The sequence below is a fragment of the Harpia harpyja genome, chromosome 20, assembly GCF_026419915.1.
Source record: "Harpia harpyja isolate bHarHar1 chromosome 20, bHarHar1 primary haplotype, whole genome shotgun sequence".
NCBI classification, from domain to species: domain Eukaryota; kingdom Metazoa; phylum Chordata; class Aves; order Accipitriformes; family Accipitridae; genus Harpia; species Harpia harpyja.
This window is the reverse complement of record NC_068959.1, coordinates 2,552,643-2,566,405: the sequence shown is the minus strand read 5'-3', so window position 1 is coordinate 2,566,405 and position 13,763 is coordinate 2,552,643. Positions and strand designations below refer to the sequence as shown.

The 13,763-nt window shown below is 50.7% G+C and overlaps 1 protein-coding gene across 5 annotated transcripts in view; it reads right to left on the bottom strand.

Annotated features, from left to right (window-relative positions):
* Positions 1-13,763, bottom strand: part of ACSL6 (acyl-CoA synthetase long chain family member 6) — a 58,163-nt gene that overhangs the window by 27,396 nt on the left and 17,004 nt on the right. For all 5 annotated transcript variants that reach the window (XM_052816381.1, XM_052816382.1, XM_052816383.1 and 2 more), the window contains exons 2-4: positions 4,016-4,236; positions 2,682-2,796; positions 247-311 (exon numbers count right to left, since the gene is read on the bottom strand). In XM_052816381.1, coding sequence (XP_052672341.1) covers positions 247-311; positions 2,682-2,796; positions 4,016-4,236 — 401 coding nt within the window. The remainder of the gene's footprint in view (positions 1-246; positions 312-2,681; positions 2,797-4,015; positions 4,237-13,763) is intronic.

Here is a 13,763-nt window from a genome sequence, read left to right as displayed (position 1 = left end):
AGCATGTCACCGCCACTGTCAAGAGGGGGCTAACGGCATTGAGCCCATCCCCAAAAGCTGACACCCCCATATAATACCGGGATGTGCCCGGCTGTGGAAATCGAGAGCCCTCGCACAGCTCATTAGCAACCCCCCGGTCTAGCACATGCGTGTTATCGACGGGCGCCTTAACACCCCTTCTTTGGCCGGGCAAGGTGAGAGCACTGGGGGAGAGGGCTCTGCGGGGGGGTATCGTTTCCAGCTCACCTCCTTGTAGGACAGCCACTGGTAGGGCTGCTTGGGCTTCCTGAACCCCAGGCAGGGGCCGTTTTCTGGAAGACACAAGCAGAGATGACGGAGTTACGGGGGCAGTGCCAGGAGTTTAACGCGCTGCCCAGTACCACGCTGTGGGGATGCAGCGGAGCCCTCAAAGAGTAAATCCGTTGTTATCAGGATGGGGCAGAGCTCACAGCAAGCCCCATCAAATTAACCACACGAGTGCAGCTAATGGGAGACCGGCTGCTGGGATGTCCCAGTCACTTCAATCCTCCTCCCTGAGCTCCAGAGGGGACAGCAGCAGTTTGCCCCCAAACAGCCTCATTAAAAGCTATTTCTCCGAAGGTGGTGTGAGCATTAGTGTCTGATGAGGGCTTTCATCCCAAACACCGTCTCCCACTGCTTTCGCTGCCTTTTGATTTAAACACTTCAAAGTGAAAACTGCTATTTTTAGCACAGCCTACTCTGGAGGAGGGTAAAACAATACACAACACTACGTGACAGTAGGAATATTTGAAAAGTTTAATTAATTTGCTTACTGTACTTAACTGCACAAGATCCATCCCTCCATACATGTGCTGAGTTATTTATTTACCCCTGTCCTGCAGGGTGGAATATTTGCAATTCCACTGAGGCTTTTGGTGGTACTGAAAATAATAATCTGACAATGAAATTGTTGTGTTCAATGAGGTGGGATGTCGTGAGCAGCAGACACAGAACTAGTTATGATAGAGCAGGGAAGAGTCATCATAGCTTTTTGGAGCGGAAAATGATGTCTCACAAGTGTGTGAGAGCTCTTTGACGGTACCATCAATCATGGGGTAAGGGTGATAGACTGATGCACCACACTCAGCTTTCCTAAGAGCTTTTGGCAGAGTCCCTTACCCGGCCCTGCTGTGAAATAAAAGGTAAGTTGGACGAGTAATTGATGAAAAGGCAGCAACAAGCAGAAATAAGTATCAGCGTTTGCAGCAGAGGAAGAACTCTGTTGGGTTCCACAGTTCTATGCCCGGATCAGCCCTGTTTAATGTATTCATGAATGTTCTGGAAATGAATAATGTATGATGAGCTTTGCTGATGCTGCAAAATTCAGGACATTAAGCTCTCTGCCAGCGGTAGCAAAAAGATCTCGTGGTACCAAGAGACTGCACAGTAAAATTCAATGGCATTAAGGGCAAAGTAATGCACATTCCAAATAATAACCCTAATTATAACCCCCATGCTCCAAAAGCAGCGCCCAGGCCACCACGGGCAGCGCGGGCTGCAGCACCCGCCCTGCCCCTCGCTGGGTCTCCTCCTTCCTTGGCCTCCATTCCTCGGACCTCCCACTCTGGGTCTCCCTTCACTTCGTTTCCACTCTATTGGCCTCCACTCTTTGGGCCCCCCATTCTCCAAGACGTCCACTTGCTGGGCCTCCAACACCAGTGGGGCTTCCCACTTTGCGGTCCTCTCAATCGCTTTCTCCCTCTCACACCATTTTGCCACCCCCATTCTTGGGGCCGCTACACTTGTTTGACCTTCCATGCTTTTGCAGATTCCCACGCTTTTGGGGGCCTCTTCACTTCTTCAGCCACCTGCACCTTTTCATGCTCCCACACCCTCAATGGGCCTCCCACCCCTTTTCATCCTCCCAATATTTTGGCCTCAAACGCTCTTTTGACCTCTCATACCTTTTCGGCCTCATGCTCTCTGAGTGCCTACAGTCCTTGGCCTCATACAAGTTTGGGGACTCTACACTCCTTGAGCCTTTAAACTCTCAATGGGCCTCCCACACCCCTTCGTTCTCCCACACCTCTTTGGCATCTCCACCTCGTTGGCCTCCAACGTATTTTTCAGCCTCTACACCTTGTTGGCCTCCCAAACCTTTTTCAGCCTCCCATACCTCATCGACCTCCCACACCTTTTATCAGCCTCTACACTTCGTTGGCCTCCCAACGCCCTCCATCGACCTCCCAACGCCCTCCATCGACCTCCCAACGCCCTCCATCGACCTCCCAACGCCCTTTTCATGCTCTACACCTTGTCGGCCTCCCACACCTTTTCAGCCTCCCACTCCTCGGGCGTTAACACCCCTTTGGGCTCCTACACCTTTTCAATCTCTACACTCGTCAGGCTTTCCATACCATTTGTGCCTCAACACACAGGCTTCCCCGTCTTTGTCCTCAACACTTGTGGGTCCTCCCACACCTTTTTGGCCTCCCAACTCTTTTTGGCCTCCCACGTGTAATAGCCTTCTATAGTTTTTGGGCCTCCTGCGCTCTCTTAGGCTCTACGCCATTTGAGACTCCCGCACTTTTATGGGCTCCCACGCTCTTTCAGCCTCTATGCTCTCTTTGAGCCTCCCACACCGTTTGGTCCTCTACATCATCTGGTCCTCCACCTCTCCCCACCGCCGCTCCCAGGCCTCCTCGTCACCGTGCTCTCACCGGAGATGCTGAATCCCCTCCTGAAGACCTCGTACATGGTCCTGGCGTCGTCGTAGTAGTGCGTCAGCAGCTGCGGGCTGTCCCCGATCACCGACCGGCGCGCCCCGGCCAGGCCCTGTGCGACATGACGTGACGTGACACAGCCGACAGCATCGCCCGACGGGAGGGAGATGGGGAAACCCCGAACCATAAAGCTCCCCCAAATTCCGGAGAGACCTCTGCAGCCGCCGCCGGGTTCCTGCCCCGACACCCAAAGGGACGGGAGAGGTGGGACGCCCACCTCAGCGCCCCAGTAACATGGAGAACCACCCGCCCAGACAGCAGCGCTTGACCCGGCTCGTTGCCGCAGGAGGTGGTTGATATTTCCCAAGGAGATCTGAGGGGGAATTATAAATCTGCGAGTAACGGAGCGGGGACGCGCTGGGGGGGAGCGACTGCTCTGGGCTCCACAGGTCCCCAGGACTGGCACCACGGGCATCTTCTCGAGGACATCTAGACCAGCATGAAGGACAGGCTCAAGCAGAGGCCACGCTCCAGACCCCAGCACGTGGGTTCAGTAGGGGTGTGCTAGGAGTGGGCAAGGGGAGGCAGGCAGGGCGAGAGTGACCGAACCGGGACTGCGCTGTGATTCCAGAAGAAAGTCTTGCTAAAGCCCTAACCACAGGGGATAACTCTCTTGGAAAAATGTAAATTCCTCCCACCCTTTTAAGAAGCTGTTGGAATTAAAGACAATATCGTTTTAGAGGGGACGTCACAAAAGGCTTTAAAAATTCTCATCACACTTTCAGATATTAATTTAAGTGGAAACAGTTTTCAGATATATTTCTGCTCTTTAAAACAGAGCAGCTTCATTAAACTTTAAAACCTTTTGCAAGCATGAAAATTAATAACTCTTCAGCCTCTAAGCATGGATTCTGGTCTACTTTTTCTTATTATTACGAAGTTTGCAGCAGCAAACTCAGTAACGGGCACGCACAAGAAGTGCCAGCTGATTTGATCTTATCGGCTGTTGCCTTGCAGTGGTTTCTCCCATGCAATGGCAGCTCCTGTAATTTTTGGTCATGGATGGTTAAGCAAAGCTAAGGCCAAAACATTACTGCAAATCTAAGAGGATAAATTAACGGGCTGTATTCTAGTTTTCCGCTTTACAGAAAAAGGTGAATTAAGGAGTGAGGTGATCCCTGGCATAGCGCACTACACGCCTGATTTCAGGATGAGGTTGAGAAGCCCTCGAAATGAACAAAAGCACCTCCTGGCATCCCCTGCGGTCATTTCCAGGCACGCAAACCTCAGGTGAAACCCATCCTCTCCTGCCGGGGTGCCCCTGGCCTCACCTCAACTTCCTCCGACTGCATCCGCAGGTCGCAGGGCGGTTTCACGGCCCTGGGCCGGCTGGCAAACCAGTAGGCGACGACGGCCGCGAAGGCACCAATGCCCACCAGCGCCGAGGCCGGCAGGTTGCGGAAAAACTGGCTGAGGTCGTCAAACTCGGGGAGCCGCAGGCTCCGTAGGATTTCCTGAGCCTGCATCTTCTCCACGAGCGAAACGGCAAACTCTGCAAGAGTCAGAAGGATGGGGTCAGGAGGAAACATCCCTAGAAGGGCGAGCAGGAGCAGCCAGCTCACTCCTGAATGACAACCGAGCACAAACGAACATCAGGCGATGCAGCTGCAGTTATCCGTAGCAGACAGATGCTGTGACAAGCTCTGGGCTCCAGCTACGACTGTACCCTCAGGGCTGCCAGGAGCTTGCTCTGCCTTCCCCGAGCAGGACGGGGGCTGCGTGGTGGCCACAGCCCCTGGCAGGGTCAGCCAGCACGACGCCAGCTCCGGCCACAAGCCCTCGGCTCACGGGGAGCGGGGCAAAGCCGGCGTGCTTCTGTGCGCAAAACGCCGTGCGGGCACGCTCCGAAAGACCGCTTTCTGCCTTTATGCCAGCTTCACGTTCTCAACTTCGAGTTCCTTGTGATTTGCATCGGGATAAATTATAGGCGATTCGAGCCAAGGGAAGTTTCGTTTCATCGCTTAAATGTTTCCTGGAAGAAACAACAAGCGACTGCGGAATGGGGATAAGGGGGTGCGGGGGTATCAGGCTGAGCGCACGCCACCGCGGGGTGCCCACCCTGCAGCCCCACTGGACGCAATGCTTCGGGGTGCTCCGGGGGGGAGATGGGTGGCTGCCGGGAGGGAGAAGTGCCAGGGCATTCCCCGACGGGCAGTCCCGCAGGGTGCAGTCCTGGGCACGAGAAGAGAAGGGCTGGAGCCTCGGCTCCTCAGACACAGTGGGGCTGCTGGGGACCCCCCAGCCCCCACGCTGCTCTGACAGCACCGAAACTAAAAGCAAAGAGAAAACCTTTTCTCCTTTTCTGTAAAGAGGGCTGTGCACAGGGTAGACAGGCAATGGGACAAGTTTTATGACCCAGGATGGTAGTGCTTTGCCATCCCCAGCTCATTCCCTTTATACCTGCCGGCATCACTTTGTTGTGGGTGCAAGGAAGGCAGCTCTCTGCCGTACGGTCTAGCTTGTGTTGGACTCACGGAGTGAGAGCTACTCGCTGGGAAAGCGGAGGGCAAGCAGCTGAGCGGGCATCTTTCCAAACACAGCCACTGCAGCTTGCCTTACTTTTCTCTTTTGCAGAAACGGCCACCAGAGAGAGGAGCCGGGCACTCTGCTCGCTGCTCCTGGGGTACGAGGTGAGGCTGTCCTCAGGGTCTGGCCGTTAGGCACACAAGAAGCATTTTAAATAACTCGTATTTACAGTAACAGCCCAGTATCAACTCCCCGCCAGGGAGTCTGCAATAACGGCCAGCCCTGCAAGGGATGCTGCAGAGGAGGGAGTCCAAACAGTTAAGGTTTCCTGTTAAACCCCACAGCTCCATTTATGACTTTACCAGCAGTCAAGACCTTAAAGAAAAAGCTTTTCCACCGCAGGAGCCCAGGCAGCCCCTTTCCTCTCACCCTCTGGCCTTGCTCCAGCTTGTGGAACTACTGAGTGATTAACGGCGGGGGGGGCTTTGCTCCCATGGGGGGGGCAGGACTTCATGCACAATGGCACCACTGACGTTAGCACTAACCAGCTTTTTTCCTCCTGGGAACGGCGTCTGGGTTTCGCCGAAGGACAGGACTACCCTCTCGCAGCCTTTTCCCCTATTTGTGCCGAACGAGCTGTGGAGGCTGGCGCAGGCCAGCCTGCAAACAGAGGGGCACCCCTCGCACAAGGCTCTGGAGGAGGTTTTTAAGTTTGCCCCAGCAAAAACCACCACAGCGAACAATTAACCTCACCCATTGTTGGGCTACAACGTGGCGGGGAGCAGCAGGGAATGGTGGCGATGACACAGAGCCCGTGTTCGGGGCCATCTCCCTCCTGTGGGCTCTGGCCCAGGCATTCCTTGGGCCAGATGCTGCACCCCGCAGCCACCTCTGCTTCCCCAAGAGTTCCCGACTGTGCAAACCCTCTGGGACCAAAACCAGCTCCTCCAAGAACGGTTGCAATGATCACAGCAAATGAAACAGCATCCAGATGATGTTACTGGGCAATACCCACCCACGGGGTAATTTTCTCCTGAGCTTTGAGCATCTTTCCAGAAACCTCTACATCTGATAAAATATTGGCTACGTGGCTGCAATGATATTAGGATGAACCGAGATGGAGTGCTGATTTCTCCTCCCTCGATACTTCCCCACATGAGGCTATGAAAAGCAGCTTGTCAAACACGCTTTTACTAGCAAACTACAAAAAGTGGGAAAGCTCAGCGAGGGAGCTATTCATTTACTGATGAATTAGCTATTTGTGCAAAAGCATTTCAGCAAGTCCCACTTAAAACCGTCTGCTCCCAGAAACACAGCCTGTCCCACCAAAGGTAGTCGCCCAATTTGCCACGGCTGCTGGTTACACCGAAATCTTGAGAACGACTCCCTCGACATCAGCCTGTGAGCAGGGTTTTGTATCCACCTGTGCTGCCAAGCCCAAAGCGGAAAGCTGGGAAGGTGCTCGTGGGAAGAGCGAAGCAGCGGCAGCACTGCCACGGGGGGATGCTTGGCCGCAGCCACGTGCTTCTGCCCTGCTCGGCTGCGGGTATCGCCCGGGGAGCTCCAGGGCCAGGACTTTCTGTACGTCTGTCTGGGTACAGGGCATCCACGGACACCTGGAGACGGTAACACCGGCAAAAGGATCGTGAGAGTCAGGGTTGCAATAAAACAAACAAGTGTTGGAAGCCAGACCCTATACAATAAGGGAATAAAACTATTTCTTTTATAATACAGATAATGAAGAAAGTGTGATTACACCTCTACTGACTTTGCATCCCTCTGACGTGTGAGGTGTCTTTTATGTCAGTACCTGGATTTTGAAAATTTGCTCTAGAGACACCAAAACCGCGCTTTTCATCTGCCAAAAAGATACGATGCTTTAATACGGAATTAAGAATCACTTCTAATTGCTGGGAAGTGTTTGGCTTGAGCGAAGTGATGGGCACAGTGCTCCTTGGGTTTGCATGGAACACGTTCCCCTTATCGGGGTGGTGGCAGGGACACTGTGGACCATCAAGCACCACGAGCAGGGTGCTGTTGGCAGCATCTGCCGCTGCAGTGAGGTAAAACGTGTTGCAGCAGGCAAAGTTACACAAGACCTACGGGGAAACTATTTAAATTGCGCCCACTCCATCTGCTCCCAGGGGAAAAATCAGAACATTCATCTCAATCAAATGCTCATGGTACATTTATTGTTTCTGACCGCTTGTGCCACATTCTGCTGCCTTCTGCTAGATTCCTACTTGGGCCACTATTTCCCACCAGCCTGAAGTTTTTGTCATGCAGCAGATCATATCCCTGGAACAAGTCCCCGAATCCTTCATTCATAACCACATCATAAATAAGTATGACTGGAAGATAGAAATTCACTTTTCCCTGCTGAAGGGAAGCTGATGGCCCAGGGAGGTCAGCACATTTCCACAGTGAGCTTAGAGATTCCTGTGACCATGAAGACTGCAAGGATTTTTAGTTCCTTTATGATTAAATAAAAAAAAAAAACCAAAAACGTAAGTACTTCTTGTTAGTGAGTCATTTTAAGTACACTGCAGGGCATCTCAGAGGATGCCACAGTGATGGAAATGTCAGCAATGGGAACTAATATCAGAAAATACACTTGAAAGTAGAAATGCACTTAGTTTTCTGCCCAAATGCAACAAGTGTGCTGGGATCCCTGGGAGAGTTAGGTAGAAGTGCTAGTGTGGTAAGGAGAAGGTTCACAAACTCATCTGCTTATGTTTTCCTGCTTTCACTTAGCAATCTAAGTTCAATGAAGACTAAACATATACATTGAGCACAAGATCCTGTTCTTAAAAGTGAACTTACCCAGTCAAGGCAAGTTCCCAGCACCTTTGAATCCTCTTACTCTACCCAAGACCTGTAACTTCAGTCACTGACCCCCATTTCCAATCATATTTGATTTTTGCACTACAAAGCTCATCCGGCTTTGCCTTTTGCAACACTTAATCTTGATTTTTACATCCCAAAGTGATTCGGGATGAGCCCATACTTGATCTGCTCGGGGCAGCAAACCTGCCTTGGGAAGGTGGCCAGGAAAGGGGCCCAGCTGTGTTTGGGAGGAGCAGCGCGGTCCAGATGGGAGAAACACCCCGGCACCCTCTTACCCCAGGAGAAGCTGTTTCTCCCTCACCTGCAGAAACAGGGCTTAGGGCTGCCTGGATCTCAGCCTGCTCCGACAAGTCGAGCTGAGCGGGTGAGCACCTCACGGTCACATGCTCTGTGAATATATTTCTTGTGTGACCAGGAAAATAAATAATAAAAAAAAAAAAAAAAAGCCAGCACAGTTGGGCTGGCATTCCCATCAGCAAGGCAGTGTCACACCCCAGAGCACACCGCGAGCAGCCGCTGCCATCACCTCGGTCTCAGGAGCAGCGGCAGGATGCTCCCCGCACCCTTTCTCCAGAGGTTTTGCCCCATTTCTGTTACCTGCGGCGAATCCACCGCCCTGCTGCGGTGCGTGCTCCCCGCGAGCAAGCGGCCGAGCAGAGCGCAGCATCCATGCACGTGGCACATGGAAACACCGGCATTTCCATTTACTCCAAATGGGACTTCACATTACCGCTGGATTTCTAAAGTATTCCCATGGCAGAGAAAAGAGAAACGGATATGCAAGGGGGAACAGAAGGAAGCAGTTCTGAGAAAGAAGAAGTGCTGGTGAGGTGTTAGGAGGGAACAGCCAGGGGCGAGAGTCTGGGGCTGCCCGAGATGGCCGGTACGCCTGAAACCTCGCATGCCCAGAGTTTGGGGTGAACAGGGCTTCTGCGGCCAGTTTTGGGTAGCCAGCAGCGACACTGAGCTTTGACTCACCGACCAGCCTTTGTCAGCAGGCAACCACCACAGGGACAATGCTTATTTATTTATTTTTTCAGTTACAAATGGCACTATTGTGCCATTTGGTTTTGATCTTTTCCTGCTGGAAGTGATTCTGTAACTCCAGTGTAGTCAATGGAGTTTTAGTGACATAAACCAGTGTGGGAACAGCCTCGAACTACTGGTGTATGCATAATGCAATTAAAATTTTACCCGTTCTGTGCATCCATGCAATCACATCCTTCCTACCATTACGTCAGCACCCAGGCGCCTGCTTGGGAAGGAGAACTCCTTTTGAGATGCCTTTATCTTCCTGCCCGCCCTGCATTCACAGCAGGGTAGGGAAGAGGCGGGTGATTCATTTTCTGTTGGAAACTGGGCAAAGCATCTAATTACTATCGCTATATTCAAGCGGAAAAAAAGGCTATTTACACTTGACTTCATAGCACTAAACCAAAATCAAATAAGCAGCTTTTCAGTATGTTTGAGAGAATTAACTGTTTGCAGTGGGGAAGTACAAAATGCAGCCAGCAGACACCCGATGGCTCAGACCCTGCAGACCCACAGCTTCTCTCCGTGCGAGCTGCAGCGAGCGGAATATCCCTGTCAGCCAGCGCTCGCCACGGATCCGTGTCCTTGGCTACGGCACCGGCTGCTCACTCATTTCACTGAGGAAACAGAATTTACAGAATCTAAAACATCTCAATCCAGAGAGGCAGATTTAGAGGGATTTCACTCAAGTGAAACAGTATGAGCTTTTTGAACTCTTAAAGCTGTGTTTTCTCACGTTCAGCTCTGCAGACCCCAGGCTCTGAGATTAGTAGTTGCTTTCCTGAAGCAGGGTCAGCGACAGAAGATTTGCTCAAGGAAGCACCCAGCAAAGTTTGGACCATTCTCCCTTACCTTCCCCTGCAGAAGAAAACCACACCCGCAGTACTCCATACACAAGGTTCAGGTGACTTTGAGATAAGGGTTCAAATCATCTTGTGACTATGTCACTACGTGAGTGTCTCCATTTACAGAGGGTAAGGGAGCATCAGAATTCACAAGGACACGTACAACTGGCAGGTATTAGTCGGACTGCATCACCGGAACCCATTTGCTAATTTAAACAAAAGCTATTGCAACGATTAACATGTTTCTGAAAATGTGTGCGCAGAGCCTGCTGTAACCATGCAGGCAGAAGGCATTTGGGGATTTTGTGTATTGCTTGCAGAGTACAAATTTTTTTTTTTTTTTTTTTTTCCCCTTTTTCCAAGCTTCATGCAAACACACAGTGGGACAGCAATCCTGGGAGGAGCTGCTGTCATTAAATGCAGCTCAGGTACCGCTGACTTTCTCTAACTTGGCCAGGGCAGCAGCTCTTGGGAGACCACAGGCTATGAATTCCTAATCACTGCTGTAATTAAAACCAGAGACGATGCCAAGCCAGCCTCTGCCATGCACCTCCGCAATTTTTTCTTGTATGGGCACAGAAGATGAGGAGTTGGATGAACGTTCAGTTCCCAGCCTAAGGCCCCTCTGGGTTGCAGTCGGGCTTGGCCGAGGAGGGGGGACACCGGCCGTTCCACAGCAGACCGGTCTCACACTTGCATAGGCAGAGATGCAAAAGATTTTATGAGAACAAGTGATCTAATGAGATCTCTGACTACAAAAACTGAAGTCCAGCCTTTGTTGTGCTTCAGCCACAAATGCAATACCCAGTTTATTCAGAACCTGCAGCTGTTTTCTCATTTGTTTTAATTAAAGAGGAGAAATTTGGGAAGCTCAGGGCACCTGGCCACCTTTCTATTTTCAGCTAGTTTGAGATTAGGTCAATTTTATTCTCCCTTTTAATAGTTTTACACCATGGGGTTTATGGAAATGGTAATGCCACACTTTATAGCAGGCACAAAGCCAGCTCAACAGTGTTAATCACAGCGAGGAAATGCCATCAGATACTTACTGGTCATTATAGATAGCTACCGAAAACCTTACAGAAGAGTTGCACTGCTGTGAGACAGGAAGCCAGACAACCTGCCAACCTTACAGACTGCTTGAGAAAGAGCAAAGGGGGTGATAAACTTAAAGGGGAAAATAAGAGCACCAAAAGTATCTGAAACTATGAAAGAATCAATGTGCAGAAATCCAGTAAATGGCCCCAAAACGCAGCAGAAGACAAGCGATACTTGGCTCACATACTTTTGCAGGACTCCTAACCACTTCTGTCCTACACATGTAATTGTGGTATAAACATGTCACCACAACAGTGACCCGAAATATATAATTTCGTTACTTGGCCCGCACCCCTCCACGAGCGGCTCGGGCACCGGCGACCCCGCAGCCCTGACCCATCTCACGCTTACTTAGCTGTGTATACAGGGACCCTCTGTACTCTGCAAGGATTAATCAGCTGTAACTACTCAGGATTCAGCAATTATTGGGATTATCGGCCAAGCGGAGGCTAATACTATTTAAAACTTCCTTAAACTTTACCTGCTTTTCCTGCTATAAAGTGACATGTTTCACTATAGCCCTTTTCCCCATTTAATGTCTCTCACCTTCAGTCAGGTCACACTGAAGCGAACTCCCATGGCTTCCGTGCGATGTATCACTACTTTGATTTTTGGGACAGTATATTTTCATCAAAACTGTGTCTTCCATTAAAAAAAATATGCCCCCGACTCACCAAAACAAACTCTTGCAGGTGCTTAATTTCACCCACTGTGAGTGAAGTAATTGACTCCCAAGTGCAACAATATATAAGCCACAATTATTGTGTTTTACTTAGATTACGCAGTTCTTTGCAGGGTCAAGACATAATTGTATATGTGATTTAAGAATCAAAGCAAAGGCATTAGTCCTCATTGACTATGGTTCCACTGTAACTCAGGGAGTCATAATTGGGAAGAAAAGAAAAAAAAAAAGAAAAAGGAACCAGTTTAGAGATAAAATTGCTTTTTGGGGAGGATTATTATGCCAGGACTCAGACAGCATAAGAAGGTGTGAGAGGCAACGGATGCAGAACATGGATTTGCTGTTGGACATCTATTTGCATGGATAGCGAACAAGGGAGGAGAGGCACACAACACCTGCGAGGCTGTGGCATCTCTCCGGGGAGCAGACACTGGAGAAGCACCCAATGAGCAACAAATGTAATAAAAACAGTTTACAATTTTTATATTTTATTTTTACTAATGAAAAACGTCCTTCTCCCTTTCCTTTGGGAATCAGACCGGTCCAATCTGTTAAACCGGCCTTTTGCCAACAAGACTATTAAAGAACGGGGTTTCAATGGTACATAAGCCTTTTTAGCTCGAATTGCTTTCGTGCCAGCGGAGCTGTCTGGGGGCTCAGTGCACCCCGGGCTGGGTGTCTGGGGCACGGGAAGCAGACGTGATGCCATCGGGGACCATCCCCGTGCCACTGCCTCCCCACTCACCCCCCCAGTGCCATCCCTCCCCGGCCAGCAAAGCAGAGTTATCTGCCACGGAAAAGGGCTTTCCATCCGGGTCAAGCCTCTTTGATCTGCTGGAGAGGAATAAGGCAAATAAACTTCATGGCAAGGAAGCCGGCAATGCTTTCGCATGACCTCTGGTTACTGCGCGGGGCAGGGAGAGGACAGGGATGAATGAAAGGGACCGGTTCAGCGCATGGTTGGGGCTGTGGTATGAACTTGGCCAAGTGATGCAAGCTGGATTTTTTTTTTTTTCTGGAGAGGCAGGCAGTTTCACTCTGGGTGCAGAAAAATTGTCTCAGAGAAAAGGCTGCCAAAGGATCGGGTACTATTATATGTACATATATATAGACATGCAATTATCTGCATATGTGGATGTATATGCTTCTCTGTGTGTGTGCACATATATTAAAAAAAAAAATAAAATTTCCCCCTGCTCTGCGTGACTGATAGTTGCCACTTGTGCCACTAGCATTATCGCAGAGACATCTCACACTCCTGAAAAAACTCCTTCTCGCCGAGCATCTGGTGTGTGAACAGCACGGGCTCCTCCTCGGCACCGCGCTCCGCTGCGGCTCCCAGGGACGGAGCCGGTGGCAGAGCCCAGCGCTGGGCGCAGGGTCCCGCTGACCCACCAGCCTCCTCCTCGCCACCCCAACGCCAAAGGCAGAGTGCAGACAAAGGATGGGAATCTCCAAGCAACCCGGAGGAGCGGCACTGGCCTCCGCTCCGCGCTGCCGAGAAATGGATTTGCAAGGAAATGCATTTGCAAGACACAAGATCTTTGCAAGCATCCACTAAAAAGGGAAAAATGCTAACAAGGAGCTCAATGTCCTGAAAGTCCAATTTTACAGAAAGAGCACAGTAATTGCACATAAATAGCGGTATTTAAAGTATCTAAAATATCTACAGCATACCAGTCCCTTGCCAAGAGAAATTATTCAATAAATAATTCAGCGACTGTGCGGAGATCTTACTTTACACACTTCCAATGTTTCAGACAGCAAAATCCACCACCCGGCTGGCTGGAAATGCTCCGTGCTCGGGATCACGCCGACGGCTCATCCTCATCCCTCTGCGTCATGTCCACCTATTGAGCCGCTGATGCCAGACCCCCCACGGAAAGCTTCATCCTCCAGTTCCACACCTCCTCACCACGCTCAGGCCCAGCTCACAGGTGTGAACCAACCTAAAAATACCTTTCGCACCCTTGAGCGGATCAGCACAGCAGTACTCTGAAGCCACCGTGACTCGTGTACAGGAAAGCTGAGACTGGGATCCTGGTCCAA